Raw genomic sequence first — 16881 nt, forward strand, 5'->3', positions numbered from 1 at the left:
AAATGCCCTGTAGCCTCCTGCTTATAAGTGTGGTGCACGATACACCCATAAACAAGACTCTACTAGACACGGTTTGTAGACTCCCTAGGACAGAACTGCTCTGATACCACTTTTGTCATGCCCCGAACTTGGGGGAGCGAGACCGACACCCAGTGCCTACCTATCCTTGCGTACCAACTTGCAACTAAGGGACTCTGAACATATGATGTCATACTTTTGGCCATGGGCCACATTGCAAGACGACAACGAATGCTGACTAATATGAATATAAAGCTTGGCCAACTTGGCCGTCATATTTATTATAACTGACAAACCAACCAAATATACATACAAGGCCTGAAAGACCAATATACTGCACTAACTGACAAGATATGTCTACAAGCCTCTACTAATGGATATATTGTGATCGGAATGGCAATCCGACCCTACTCATGACATATATACGTATATATACAAGATATACATGAGGCTCTAGACCCGGAAACTCTGAAAGGCATGGAGCTTACCGATCAAGCTGAGCTCGGGCAACACTTATTGAAGAGGCCTACTCGTCTGTCTGTCTGACCTGCACGCATGAAATGCAGCGCCCCCAAAAAAGGGACGTCAGTACGAAATAATATACTGAGTATGTAAGGCAATATACTGAAAGCTGAAACTGAACTGATAATATAATAACTGCAAGTAGTTGGAAGTCAAAGAATCTGAAGACATGCTTACCTGCTGATACTGACTCAATTCTCTCAATATAATAAGTAAAATAATTGTCCGGCCTTATAGGGCTCGGTATACATATATATATACTCTGCCGTAGTAGGCTTGCTTATAAGCGCTCGGCCATACTAGGCTCTGTATCTCGACCAACTGGGCTCGCTAATAAGCGCTCGGCCACAGTAGGCTTGGTATATATATAACTGCTCTGCCGTAATAGGCTCGCTCATAAGCACTTGGCCATACTAGACTCTGTATCTCGACCAATTAGGCTCGCTTATAAGCGCTCAGCCACAGTAGACTCGGTATATAACTTACCATCTGATCAGAGGTTGCCCAATAGGGGCCTGCCCATCGATTATAGCTTGATGGTAATGAAAATACTTTTAATACTGTATATATGTAACTTCTCTACTCTCTTGACTGGAAGAAGAAAATACTCAACTGAATATGAATTCCCCATAAGGAGAATATTGTAATTTACAAAACTAGAAAAATATACGTAACTTGCGAGACTAGCAAAATATACATAAATTGCGGGATGTGAATTTTTCTCTATGGCTTGTTACCAAACTTGTGTAATGACGAGATCATACCAAAATGAAAGAAGAGCTTAGCCTTAACATACCTGAGTCGATTCACTTGACAATCTCTCATTTGTAAGAAATGAGTGTACTGGTAACATCAAGCGTGATGCAGCGTAACTTTGTTAACATAGACATTGTAAACGATTGGACATCAAACTCTAACCCTGTGATTACTATATCTTGTACTTCAAAAGCTTCATGAATCAAAAGATATAAGCTTAAAGAGGTATTTCACAGTCCAGCCATTGACACTTCTTTTTTTTTACTATGCAAATTCCCAAACATATGTCAACTCCTACTAATAACGCATCCATTTCCGAAAGTAATCTTATTAGGACACAAATTGTAGTGAGCGAGAAGAGCTCTTCTGAAACTAAAATTATACTTCAGTGTCATTCAATATTTCAATTGAAACTAAACAACAATTGTCAAACTTAAAACTAGTTATCATTAGAATGTTCAGGGAAGGGTATACTATTTATGAGACCCAAGATAATAAGCACAACCTTCACCTCTGAGAAAATGTAATTATCGTGCATATCAGATGAGCTTAAAGTGATGAGTTGGAAGAGTAATAAATGTATATTTCATGGTAACAAAGCTATAAGCATGAGGTTGTGGCATAGGTGTTACATGTTAGTCACACGTAAGTTTTTTTTTTTTTGGAAGGAGGGCCTGCCACGTTAAAGTTTGATTAATCTTATCTGATAATTAACTAATTAGGTAATATTCCGCTACCCAGTAATTAACCATATACCCGCGTAATTAAAAATTATCTCAACTTACTTAAAATATTACTCTCTTTTAACATACCTTGTACACCTTAATAGCGTGGTCATGTAGTACCTTTTATGGCACTAGTCCATAAATATCGAGTATTAACGCTCGGCCTGTATTTTATCCCAAAATGCCAAACTTTGACAAAATTCGTTTTCTTCGATTTTACTTACCCTTTTACCTTCACGAATTTACTCATCAATTATGATCCTTATAATCCCCAAATAGTCTTTTTCTTGGACTAATGTCAATTACCTTATGACAAATTCAACGTACAAAACTACAGGGTGCAACACTATCGTAACTTATTACTGCGAAGCGTAACATCTCCGTAATGTAATACTGCAGGACGTAACATCATCGTAATATATTACTGCAGAGCATAACATTGTCGTAATATAATACAGGGGGATGTAATATTGACGTAATATTATGGGGTGTAACACAAGCTTAATAATGGGGGACTACAATAGTATTCTGTCTATAGAGGATAGAGTGCAGGGGAATCCAGTTCAAGAAGTGGAGGTAAAAGACTTTAAATATTTCATGATTGATGCTGGACTAGATGAGCTCAGAACAATGGGAAGAAAGTACACCTGGACAAACAATCATGTTCATAGTAGAATTGATAGAATACAAGTCAATGCAAAGTGGATACAAAAATGGCCTACCCTGGAGGAGATCATTATGAATCCAGGATTTTCATACTATTGTCCTCTAAAAGCAACTATTGTTGATACTGTTATGGAGGGAAAGCGACCTTTCAAATTTGTCAACTATTTAGCAGCACATCATGGCTTTGATGATATAGTCAATCAATGCTAGAGAATGAGGCAAAGGGGATCTGCAATGCTGAGTGTGTGGAATAAGCTCAAAAAGTTGAAATGTGATCTAACGCAACTAAACAGTCAAGAGTATAGCAGTGTTGGTCACAAGATTCAAGCAGCAAGGAACAAACTTGAGAACATTCAAATAGGAATGACACTTCCAGGAAATGATAATGAAGGGATAGTACAAGAGAAGGAGGCTAAATTTGAATTAGAAAAATGGTTGAAAGTGGAGGAAAGTATTGTGAAACAGAAGTCAAGAATCAACTGGCTCAAGCTAGGGGATTCTAACACAGCATACTTTCATGCTTGTGTGAAAAACATGCAAGCAAGGAACCATATAGGCAGATTGATGGACAGTGCAGGGCAAATTCTACAAAGTAACTCTGAAGTAGAAGAAGAGATCCTAAGATTCTACAAAAAACTACTTGGTACAGCAACTCCATAATTACCGGTAGTTGATCCAGAAATTATGCAGAATGGATACACCCTGAACAGGCAACAACAACGACAGTTAATCAAGCTAATCACTAAAGAGAAAATGAAGAAAGCTTTACATGGCATTGATGATAGCAAGGCACCAGGATGTGATGGATATAATTCATATTTTTTCAAGAGGACATGGAACACAATTGGGAAGGATGTTACTATAACAGTAATGGAATTCTTTGAAACTACTGAAATGTGCAAAACCATCAATTGTACCACTATTACCCTGATACCTAAAGTAAAGAACCCAACCACTATCAAGGAGTTCAGGCCTATCTCTTGTTGCACAGTGTTATATAAGATAATATCAAAAATCTTAACAGCAAGACTATAGGAAGTTATGATAAATCTCATAGACAAGTGCCAAACAGCTTTTGTACCTGGTAGATTGATTACTGACAACATTATTATGAGTCATGAATTGGTCAAAGGGTATGGGAGGAAGAATATATCACCAAGATGTATGTTTAAAATTGATATGCAAAAAGTATATGACTCTGTGAAATGGGTATACATTGAGCAAGTGATGGAGCTATTGGGGTTCCCTGAGAAATTTGTAAAATGGATAATGATGTGCATTAGTATAGTGGCCTATTTAGTTATAATCAATGGGCAACCAGCAAAGCCTTTTAAGGCAAGAAAAGGGCTTAAGCATGGAGATCCTCTTTCTCCAATACTATTTATGATGGCAATGAAATATCTGAGAGGTTGCTGAAGCCATTGAAGGAGAACAAAGAATTCAAATTCCATCCAAAGTGTGCCAAAGTCAGTCTAGTGCACTTTGGATTTGCTGATGATATATTACTTTTTTGCAGAGGGGACATACATTCAGTAAGGGTGTTGCACCAACAATTCCAAGCTTTCACTACAGCTTCAGGGTTAATTGCAAATCCAAACAAAAGTTGCATTTACTTTGGAGGAGTGGATATCATGCCTCAAAAGCAAATTATGAATATGATGGGCTATAATAAGGGAGAATTACCCTTCAGATATTTAGGAGTACCCTTGAGCACAAAGAGGATATCAGCTATTCAATGTGAGCCATTAATTGATCGAATGCTGAGTAGGATATAATGCTGGACAACAAAATTCTTATCATATGCAGGCAATCAAAAGTGTGTTGGTTGCAATTCAAACATTCTGGGCTCAGATTTTCATTCTGCCTAAGAAGATCATTAAGTTCATAGAGATAATTTGCAGAATATTCTTATGGTTAGGAAATGCTGAACCTACCAAAAAGGCACTGATTGCATGGAAAACGCTATGCTCTCCAAAAGTAGCAGGTCTAAATTTTATCAATGTGGAGCTGTGGAATAAAGCAGTTATATGCAAACTTCTGTGAAGCATATGTAAAAAGAAGGAAAATCTTTGGGTTCAATGGGTTCATGCATACTACATAAAGGAGAATACTGTATGGAACACAGAACCAAGAAATGCATCGTGGGTCATCCAACAGATCCTCAAGGCAAGAAACTACTTTGAAGCTACTGGATATACAGGAGATGAGGTGAATAGGATGGACAAATTCTCTATAAGACACATATACAAAGCTATGCAAGGGGAGTTTCAAAAGGTCTCATGGAGGAAACTAGTCTGCAATAATCATGGATTACCAAAATGGATCTTTATTATGAGATTGGCAATACATAAGAGACTAGACACAAAAGCAATGCTAGCAAGATGGGGGATAAATATAGGCACCACACGCTCACTATGTCAAAAAGAGAATGAAACAGTATAACATATGTTCTTTGAATGTGAAATGGCAGTAACTATATGGTAGCAACTCTTAAAATGGCAAGGCATTCAAAGACTAAAGCTTGACTGGAAGGAAGAGTTGATGTGGATAGAAAGAAGAGCTAAAGGCAGAAGTGGAGGGGCAGCAATATGCAGAATGTCAATAGCAGCAACAATATACCATATTTGGCAGGAGAGGAACCATGCTATTTTCCTGCAGAAGAGAAGAAATGTTAAAGCCATGTTTAGATTAATCATTCAGGAAATACAGGTTAGAGCTAATATGTTTCCTAGTCTAGATAGAGTCATGAATAAGTTAAACTGGTATCCTAATATACTGTAATTGAGAAGAGGTGTAGATAAGGATGAGCAGAAAGGATAGGAAGATCCTAGCTGGGCCTTTATGTCCAGCAGGAGCAAAGGTAGAAGACATGCTCAGATTTGTTTAGACTTTAAATACTTATATTTGGTAAATAAAATCATTTAATTACCAAAAAAAATAATCTTTATCTCAAGTTGAACAAAGATACTGTCGAAATAATCCAGCCTAGTCTAATTTTAGGATTATTTCTTTTGTTTTGGAACTTCTCCATCTCACATTTGAATGCCTCTAAGTTGGCGTTTAGACATAAGAATTGTGAAATTCTAAAAAAGTGAAAAAAATTCAAGTGAAAATGATATTTAAAAATTAGAGTTGTATTTGGATATTGAAATAATACAATAAAAGTAGAAGAATAATATTGCAGAGAAAAGTAGGGAGAGAGAATTCTTATTGATTTTGGGATGATTTACAATAGGGTAAGACCCCTCTATTTATAGGAGAAAAATGACTTAGACACAAAGTAAAACTCTCTACAAGATAGACATCCACTCTAAATAGAATTCTATTCATAACACTCCCCCTTGAATGTCTACTCGATAAGTAATGTGCCTCATTAAAATCTTAACTAAAATAAAACCCAATGGGAAAAAAATTCTAGAAAAGGAAAAGGAGTACATATATCTAACAATACACCTTTTGATTGCCTCGTTAAAAACCTTGCAAGAAAAACTCACTAGGACAAAACCTTGTAAGGGAAAAAGAGTGCAACACCTATTAAACTCTCCCTGATGAGAGCATCATTTCACATCCTTGAGCCTTCGCATCCTAATCTTATGTACTAGCTTCTTGAAGGTTGATGTCGGTAGAGATTTTGTGAACAAATCAGCCATATTATCACTTGAACGAATATGTTGCACATTGATATCACCATCTCTTTGAAGATCATGTGTGAAAAATAACTTTGGTGAAATGTGTTTTGTTCTATCTCCTTTTATGAATCCTCCCATCAATTGGGTTATGCATGATGCATTATCTTCATACAAAATCGTGGATAGTTTGTCACACTTCAAACCATATTTGTCTCAAATAAGATGTATTATAGACCTCAACCACACACATTCTCGACTTGCTTCATGAATAGCAATTATCTCAGCATAATTAGATGAAGTAGCCACAATTGATTGCTTAGTCGATCGCCAAGATATGGCAGTGCCTCCATATGTAAACACATAACCTGTTTTAGATCGAGGCTTGTGTGGATCAGATAAATACCCATCATCGACATAACCAACAAGATCAGGACTGCAATTATTGCCATAAAATAAGCCCATATCGGTAGTTCCTTTTAGATACTGCAATATGTGTTTGATTCCATTCCAATGTCTCCTGTGGGAGCAGAGCTATATCTTGCTAAGACGTTGACTGAAAAGGTTATGTCAGGCCTTGTAGTATTAGCAAGATACATTAGTGCACCAATTGCACTAAGATATGGTACTTCAGGACCAAGTAACTCTTCATTCTCTTCTTGAGGTCGGAATGGATCCTTATTCACATCAAGTGATCGAACAACCATCGGAGTACTTAATGGATATGCTCCATCCATGTAAAACCGTTTCAATACCTTTTCTATGTAGGCAGATTGATGAACAAAAATTCCATTTGCCAAATGTTCAATTTGCAAACCAAGACATAATTTTGTCATTCCGAGATCTTTCATCTCGAATTTCTTCTTTAAATAATCAATTTCCTTTTGGAGTTCTATAGGAGTTCCAATAAGGTTTATGTCATCAACATATATAGCAAGTACAACAAATTTCGATGTTGTTTTCTTTATAAAAACACATGGGTAAATGGAATCATTTATATAGCTTTCCTTTAATAAATACTCACTAAGACGATTATAGCACATTCGTCCTGATTGATTTAGACCATACAAAGATCTTTGCAATTTGATTGAAAACATTTCTCGGGACTTTGAATTATGTGTGTTAGGCATTTTAAATCCCTCGGGAATTTTCATGTATGTCTCATTATCAAGTGAGCCATAATGGTAGGCGGTAACCACATCCATTAAATGCATGTCAAGCTTTTCATGGACAGCAAAACTAATGAGATAACGGAAAGTTACAGCATCCATAACTCGTGAATATGTCTCTTCATAATCGACACCAGGTCATTGTGAAAATCCTTGTGCAATAAGGTGTGCCTTATATCTTTGTACCTCATTTTTCTCATTCCTCTTGCGTACAAAGACTCATTTATAGCCAATAGGATTAACACCATTAGGTGTTTGGACTATAGGCCCAAAAGCTTCACGTTTTGCAAGTGAATTCAACTCTTATTGGATTGCTTCTTGTCATTTTGGCCAATCACACCTTTGTTGACATTCTCCAACATATTTAGGTTCAAGATCCTCACTATCTTGCATAATGCTACATGCAACATTATATGCACCACTATATCCAATCAATTCAAATTTGTCTCAATATCGATTAGATTTATTGATAGTTCCTTATTTTCTTGAGTCTCGGGCTCAGTGGATTCCTCATGAATCTCAAAATTTATTAAATCTTGGATTTCTTCATGAGATTCTTTCGTAGTGTCATTTGTTTTCTTTTTTCTAGGATATCGATCTTTGGAACCTAATGGTTTGCCACGTTTTAGGCGTGTTTTTGACTCATTAGCTATGACACTAGAAGATTGTCCAACAGGGACATCAATAAGGATTGGAACATTCTCTGCAGGGATATGTGATTTTGTTATCCTTTTCAAATCTGTAAATGCGTCTGGCATTTGATTTTCTATTCTCTGCAAATGGATAATCTTTTGCACCTCTTTTTTACAAATAGAGGCACGTGGATCAAGATGAGATAATGATGGATTTTTCAACAAAATTTTCCATTTGGTTTCACCAACTTCTCCCCCTAATTTTGGGAAAAGTGTCTCATCGAATCGACAGTCTGCAAATCGTGCAATAAACAAATCCCCCGTCAATGTTTCGAGGTAGCGAATAATGGAGGGATTCAAACCCAACATATATTCCTAACCTTCTTTGCGGACCCATTTTGGTGTGATATGGCGGTGCTACAGGCACCTACAGGCACATCCAAAAATTCTTAAATGGGATATATTAGGTTCATGACCCAAAACTAATTGCAACGGGGAATATTTATGATAATTTGTCGGTCTGAGATGAACTAGCATTGCTGCATGCAAAATGGCGTGACCCCAAACAGAAATGGGTAACCTCATTTTCATGAGTAACGGTCTTGCTATAAATTGCACACGTTTAATTAAAGACTCTGCAAGGCCATTTTGAGTGTGAACATGAGCTACAAGATGTTTCACTTTTATCCCAATTGATAAGCAATAATCATTAAATGCTTGGGATGAAAACTCAGCAGCATTATCAAGTCTAATAGACTTAATTGGATTATCGAAGAATTGCGCCCGTAATCGAATTATTTGTGCCATTAATTTTGCAAACACGAGGTTGTGTGATAACAATAGGCACACATGAGACCATCTAGAAGATGCATCTATTAAGACCATGAAATATCTAAACGACCTACTAGGTGGGTGAATAGGTCCACAAATGTCCCCTTGTATACGTTCCAAAAACGCAGGGGACTCAATTCCAACCTTTATTGGTGATGGTCTAATAATTAACTTGCCTTGATAACAAGAAGTGCAAGAAAATTCATTGTTTAAAAGATTCTTTAAATTCTTTAATGAATGCCCATTTGAGTTTTCTATAATTCGTCTCATCATAATTGATCCAGGGTGTCCCAATCGATCATGCCAAAGTACAAAAGTATTGGAATCAGTAACTTTTTGGTTTACAGTAGAATATGCCTCAATTGCACTAATTCTTGTTCAATACAGGCCACGAGATAAAGATGGGAACTTCTCAATAACCCTCTTTTGGCCAGAGACATTCTTTGTAATGATGAGATATTCAAGATTATTCTCATCTATTGTTTCAATATGATATCCATTTCGACGGATATCTTTAAAACTCAACAAGTTCCTCTTGGACTTGGAGGAGAACATTGCATTTTCTATGATAAGTATTGTTCCCTTAGGCAGAATTATAGTAGCTCTTCCAGAGCCTTCAATTAATTTACTACTACCAGAAATTGTAGTAACATCTGTCTAAACATACTTAAATGAGAGAAATATTTCTTCTCTTTGAATATTGTATGCGTTGTACTTGAATCAATTAAACAAATATTTTTACAATTGAACTTTAATCCAAGTTTGTTTTGTGAGATATCCATATTTGCTTTCCATAATTTGACATACAAAAGAAATATACGAATAAATATTAGTATTTTCATAAATAAAGGAAAAGAGACAAAGTGAAGTCAATAACTCAATAATGACTTATAATGCAATTTTGAGCAAACTTTGTTTATGATACAAACAATTCCTGTTAATAGATTGTGGCTGAAAATTGCAAAATTTAATAATTTTCAAAAGAAGACGTGTATTTTCGTGGGTGTGTCACACTTCACCGGTGTCACTTTTCCCGTCCCGTTAATAATTCTCAATTCTTAACATTTCAATTTCTCTTCAAAACTTACAAAAGAACTAAAAGTCAGTAAGGCATAATCTTGGTTTGTTCTTTCTTTCACAGTAACCAATAAATTTCCTATTCTGGATTCTCATTCTTTGTAATTCTCTAGCTGATACTACTTCTTGCTATTATTAGTAAGCATAAAGAGGCCAAAAGAAAATAAAATGACAAAGTTTCACGAGATATCACTGGAATTATAATCACATATAACTAATTACCCACATGTGCAATGCAATTAGAGAAAGGTGACAACATGTTATGCACCAAAACATGAACTATTATTTTTGATTTCTTTAAAACAAATACTAGAACTATATTTAATCAAAACGAACTAACAGTATTTCATAAACCAAATAATACTAACTGATATTAATGACTACTACTCATGTAAAGAACTATAATTACATGATGTTCATTCACTAACTACAATGAATAGCCAAAATAAAAATAAAAAATTGAACTACTCAATCATCTTTAACCACGGATCCATCACCGATCAAGTGGTCTATTTTTTCATCAGGGCTCTCAAAGAAGTCTGCCACATCCAAGTGGGTGATATCAAAATCATTGTCAGAGACAAAATTGACTTGAGGGCCTTTATTCTTTAGAGATGCTTGATAAAGCTCAACCAAATGTTTTGGTACACGATAAATATTTGTCCAATGCTCTTTTCCATCGCAACGATAACATTCGATTTCTGAACCATTTGCCTTTGGCTTCTCATATTTCCCTTTCCACTTTTGGTGGTTATTTTTCTTTGGGGGGTGATTAACACCAGGAAAATTTCTTCCTTGTCTAAGGCCACGACCACAACCACGAATAGAGTCACGGCCTTTTCCATGCTTAGCATAATGGGAGTACACCTCATCCACTTCAGGCAATGGTGTAGACCCAGTGGGTCGATTTTCGTGATTTCTCATGAGCAAGTCATTGTTTCGCTCAACCACAAGGAGAAGAGAAATCAGCTCATAGTACTTCTTGAAACTTTTCTCTCTGTACTGTTGTTGCAGGACCATATTGGAGGCATGAAACGTTGTAAACGTTTTTTCAAGCATATCATAGTCAGTGATAGTATCTCCACAGAGTTTCAATTTAGAAGTAATTCTGAACATCGCAGAATTATATTCAAAAACAGACTTAAAGTCTTGGAGCCTCAGATGAGCCTAATCATATCGTGCTTGTGGAAGAGTGACCAACTTTAAGTTGTCATATCTTTCCTTTAAGCTATTCCACAAAACAAGTGGATCTTTGACGATGAGATATTTTATTTTCAGCCCTTCATCAATGTGATGGCGCAAGAAAATCAAGGTCTTATCAAAGTCTTGGGTGGATGCTTTAGTTTTGTCTTTAATGGCGTCTCCAAGACCCATTGCATCTAAATGGATTTCAGCATCTAACACTCATGTCATATAGTTCTTGCCCGAATTTCAAGGGCAACGAACTTTCTTTTCATAGTGTCAGTCATAGTTAAAAAGAGGAGAAAAGTTATACCTTAATATTCTCAAAGAGTTTCTTGAGACGGTAGAGTTTCGTGCTGATAACGTGAAATAAAACAATAAAAGTAGAAGTATAACATTGCAGAGAAAAGTAGGGAGAGAAAATTCTTATTGATTTTGGGATGATTTACAATGGGGTAAGATACCTCTATTTATAGGGGAAAAATGACTTAGCCACAAAGTAAAACTATCTACAAGATAGACATTCACTCTAAATAGAATTCTATTCATAACAGATATGAATATAATTTATAGTTATTTTTGAATTTTTGTGAGTAATTCGCAATGAATATTTTGAAAAATAGCATTTTGAAGTTTTTCAAATTTTTGAAAAATTCCTAAATTCAAATTCTAAGTGAAATTTGAAATTTATGTCGCCAAACATGATTCCGAAAAAAATGAAAATTTCCGAAAAAGTAAATAAGAAAAAATTATGGCCAAACGGTAAAAAGAGAAATCTGAATTTCCTTGTTCTTATTTCCTTAGAATATTCAATAAAAATACTTACTACTATAAGTTACAAAACCAATCAAGTAAAACTAAAATTACCATTAAGTGAAAAATTACAAACTAAAAAATTAGCCATAAAGAACAAAAGCTGCTTTCATGAGTCATGATCAATTTAATATTTTGACCATTCAAATGCAAATGTTTAAAATTCATTTTCCCAACGAATGAAGCTTTGACGAAATGAGCATTAGCTTTCTCTCTTGTTCTTGAGAAAGAAATTGTCAGCTCAAAATCCTAATATTTGCTTCTCCACTGATTCGATTAATTATAACTGTAATTTTTGGGCATAATCATACTCCATTTATTTAAGTAAACAATTACCACACCCTTCTAGAACAGTAATGTTACTGAATTAACACCAGAGACACATGAGGAAGAAATATGGACATTGCAACAATGAATCAAACTTTAATTATAAACTGTAATTTTATTATATATATATATATATATATATATATATATATATATATATATATATATATATATATACTGGAAAAAGAATAATATCAATACATATCGAAGCCGATAATAAATAAAGTTCCTAAATCACTAACAAATCAATCACTCTGTCTCTCTATATAATAAATCTCGCAAAATCGACGAACATAATCATAAATAGATCAACATTTAGTGCCTCAAGAGAGCAGCAATGGAGACAAGGAGAGAAGTAGCCACCAAAGCACCGGATTGCGGCAGAGAGAATGCCGCTCCGGCATCAGGTGACGGTGCTGGAGCCAACTCCTGAGCCGATGCCGCCGCAGAGAAAACAACAACAACGAATGCAACGAAGAAAGCCTTGAGAATGCTGCTTTGTGCCATTGCTGCTAGATTTGAAAGAAGAACTTGAAGGTAGAAAGAACTTAATTTGCTTCAGAAATGGAGAATGAGAAAGGTAGGGTTTTTTGTGATGGGAAATTGATGGTTAGGAGCTGTGAATTTATAGAAGTTTGTACGCGTGAAGGAGACAGCTGGCGACAGAGTTTTGATTGATGTAGGTAACCGAACAGGAGGGAGAGAGAGAGAGAGAGAGAGAGAGAGAGAGAGAGCGCGCGACATGTGAAAGAACGAAAGTTCGTAGTTGGTGCTGCGGCGGTAGAAAAAGCTGGACACGTTGCACGTAGCTACTGGAATGACCTGCTATGCTAAACGTTAGACTACTCCATGTGCCCGGTCTTAGTTTACTTTAACTTTTAAGAAAAAAAATAAAAAGAATTCTTTTAGAATTTTTCTTCTTCTTTTCATTTACGTAGCTGTTTTTTCTAGGTGATGTAGACTTGTGATTAGTGTGTCTTCGAACTTGACACCGCAAATGTGTTCTCACGAGATATAGTTTATTGGGAAAAGGGCCAAATATACCCCCTTATTCTTGAGTATTGTCTATATTTAATTTTTATTATATTATTCTATCAAATTTATCGTTACTATTATAATATCTGGCCAAATGTACCCTTATTATTAGTAAACATTTAAAAATTACCCCTTTATCGGTTAAGTAATTCAAAATCTCCCAAATTTCTTTTAATTAAATCATTTATTGTTCTTCTTGCCATTATTTGCAGGAATTACTATTAATGTGAATTCTAAAGTTACTAGACTATACAAATTATTCATAAATATTTTTAATTACAATGCACCAACTTCTCTTCTTGTAATAATGAGTTTGGAGTTGGTTTAAAATTTCATTTATTTTTCAACCATATACACACTGTAGAATTCAGTGGGTCTATTTATTGTGTATTATATGCAGCTGATCATCATGTACGTACATATATATTAAAATATATTTTATATCGTCTGGTTAGTATAGAGTTTGATCGACTAATTTAAGAGTGCACAATGTGCATGCATTGATTAAAGCAAAGTTGAATTCGACAATGTAAAGTCTCCGATAAACTTTAACTTCAATCACCAATACTTGCAAAGTCTCCATATATTTGGTGCAACGAATTCATTAAAATTGGGATGGTATAAATACTTTTAGAATTTCGACAAGCTACCTAATTTAGATTTTTTAATTTACTATACTTTGTTTATTAACGATTGTATTGTTTAATATTTTTTTCTCTTATTTTTTTTCCAATTCAGAAAGCAGATAAATGCCAATCATTTCAAAATAATGGACCAAGAAGAAGAATCAGTAACTTAACTAAAATGATTTGGAAGATTCTAGGTCACCTGACAGAATGAGGGGTAATTTTTTAAACTTTGATGATTGTAGAGATAAATTTGGCCCGATAGTATAACGGTAAGGGTAAATGTGTCTCGATAGTATAACGAAGATTAAATATAGACAGTATCTGAAAGTAGAGGGATATATTTGGCCCTTTTCCCTAGTTTATTTTCTCCATCCGCCCTATTAGAAGCTTCTATACCTTTTGATTCAATATAAAATTTAAAAGAAATACAAATTTTTAAATTTTATGATTTTAAATATATTAAAATGTTTACGTTGTAAATTTTTTATTGAGATTAAAGTAAAAAGTTCAAGTTAAATTATTTTTAAAGTTAAAAATATGTTATTCTTTTCCGAACGAATTACTAAGAAAACAATATGTTTTTTTGTAACTAGAGGTTAAAGGTATTCTTCTTGAGAATGCAACATTGTGAGGATAGAAAGATTGTTTCCAATCGATAGCTTGTCATTTGATAGAGGGGAAAATGCATGTAAATTTCTTCTTCTTTTTTTCATTTTTGATCTCTCTTTATTGGAGTTATTGCTCATTTGATGACTCAAACCCACGACCGTAAGATTTGTAGGTGAAAGGTGTTGACCATCTGAGCAACTTCCTCTTGTCAATTAACTTAAGCCCTTGTCTTTGAAGTAGTGATAGAAGCATGATTTTCATCAAAGAGATTCAAAATATAAAAAATGCGAAAATACTAAAGGAATTCAACATCTAATATATATATATATACTCGAGGAGGGAGAAGTCGTTTTAATTGGTGTATGGAACCTTTTCCCATATATATAAAATCCTCTGAAATATATGGAAAAAGGTTCCATACACCAATTAAAACGACTTCTCCCTCCTCGACGACGTATGTAGGAAGACATACAAATGAGTCGTACAATTAGATGATGCTAATTGTTGATGCTCGAAATGGTCAGCTGATCCTTACAATGTATTGGAGTCCGGAACCTAAATATTATTTTTTTGGACTCAAATTACCTTAATAAGTGTTTAAAAAAATACATTTCTATATATAGCTTGCAAAAACAAGACGCTACACATTAACGGTAACGTCTACCGTTAAGGTATAGCGTCTTTTATTCATACGCTATACATATAACGCCCAAAAAAACGATATACCCTGAATATGGACCCACTAATAAGTGAACTGACAACACAATAATTTAAATGTGTATAGCGTTTATTTAAAGAACGCTATACGATAAAAAATTTCCATATCCCGGGCTAGCCATTTCCTATATAAAGTGGTTAGGATTTTAGGAAAATTCGTTCACATAAAATTCTAACTCCCGTTTAATTTTTTCTTGTTGTTAAATTCTGAAGCATTTTTTCATAATGTCTGAAGAGCGTAGAATAAGAGTTTCATTATATTGGGGAGTGAGGTTGTGATGGAGAATAACTCTGTGAGGTATAGTTTATCTCCACAGGGTCATGTTAAATTACCACTTACATTAGAGTACGATAAATTGATATCGTTGTTATGCAAAAAAAATGGGTGTGAGAAAACGTTCAATGTTACTTAAAATAACCGGAAGATATCCGTATTCCGTCACTCCGCAAGGGGCTGCTTTTTACTCGGAGTTAAACATCTACGATGATAAAACTTTGAGGGATTTTCTGAGGACTCCGGATGAATACCGGGAATATCTTGTAATAAATATGTTGGATATGTACGTCAAGGTCGAAGACATTCCAAACAATGAGGTTGCCGGACAGGTTCCGGATAACCCCCAGTCGTTGGGTGGCTATTTTGGAGGAGTTTTTTCCGGACAGGTTCCGGATGAAAGAGTTTTCCTTGATTTAAACTTATCCCCGCCTGCTTTACATAATTCATAAGATGAGTGGTAAGCTTCAATTTTCCTTTGTGTTACGATGTACATTTTTGTTGTATTGAATTTGTATTAACGCTCATATATTTAACAGGGGGTACAGGCCGGATATGAATTTTATAAATTTTGAACCCAAGCATAGTTTTGGTGTGTTAGATCATGGTGGTCCATCCGGGAGCCATCACCTAAATGAAAATGTCCATCATGGAATTTCATCACATTACGACTTATAAGTGAAGTGATACAACTATATGGAAAGTATTTATTAAATTCAGCATCTTATTATTTTGTTGATTGTGCAGTGAAAACGAGCAAGTTGAACCAAATATACTCACTCAATTGCCCGAAGACGACGTATTAAATCGGGATCTAGCAGATGCACAGAGTGAGGAAGAGAACAGTGATTACGACAACAATGCTGATGAATCTGGAGATGAGACACCCTTTCTTCGTGAGGATGGTGATGAGGAGGATGAGAAGGAAGGGCATGATTTGACGAGAGAGTATTCTCCACCCCTCTAGACGAAGAGTGTACGAGTCCCAAGTGTCGTTTCATTCAAAGGAGATTTTTTACCTTGATAACTTGCCAAGCATACCGGATGTGGAAGCTCTCACAAGGAATTTTGATGAAATTCGGACAGTAATGTGGGATGAGTCTAGACCAACGGTGCTAGCAAAGGGCATGCTTTTTCCTGATAAAGCGCGCCTAAGTAGGGCTTGAAAAATGCACAAGGTAAAAGAGTGTCGTGAGATGACCGTATAGGAGTCAAGTATGGTTATATACAAGGTTGTTTGTTGCAGATGGTTTTGGCCATGTCATTGGATGTT

The 16881-nt window shown here is 35.3% G+C and overlaps 1 protein-coding gene across 1 annotated transcript; it reads right to left on the minus strand.

Annotated features, from left to right (window-relative positions):
- Positions 1–10490: 10490 nt before the first annotated feature.
- LOC142180890 (uncharacterized) lies at positions 10491–11042 on the minus strand. Its single transcript, XM_075252995.1, has one exon. The coding sequence runs from the start codon at positions 11040–11042 to the stop codon at positions 10491–10493; it is 552 nt and encodes a 183-aa protein (XP_075109096.1).
- Between the last annotated feature and the right edge of the window lie 5839 nt (positions 11043–16881).

The sequence above is a fragment of the Nicotiana tabacum genome, chromosome 5, assembly GCF_000715075.1.
Source record: "Nicotiana tabacum cultivar K326 chromosome 5, ASM71507v2, whole genome shotgun sequence".
Classification (NCBI taxonomy): Eukaryota; Viridiplantae; Streptophyta; class Magnoliopsida; order Solanales; family Solanaceae; genus Nicotiana; species Nicotiana tabacum.

Coding starts and splice junctions, on each gene's coding strand:
- LOC142180890 (XM_075252995.1), bottom strand. CDS start 11,042: ATGGTCCTGCAACAACAGTACAGAGAGAAAAGTTTCAAGAAGTACTAT.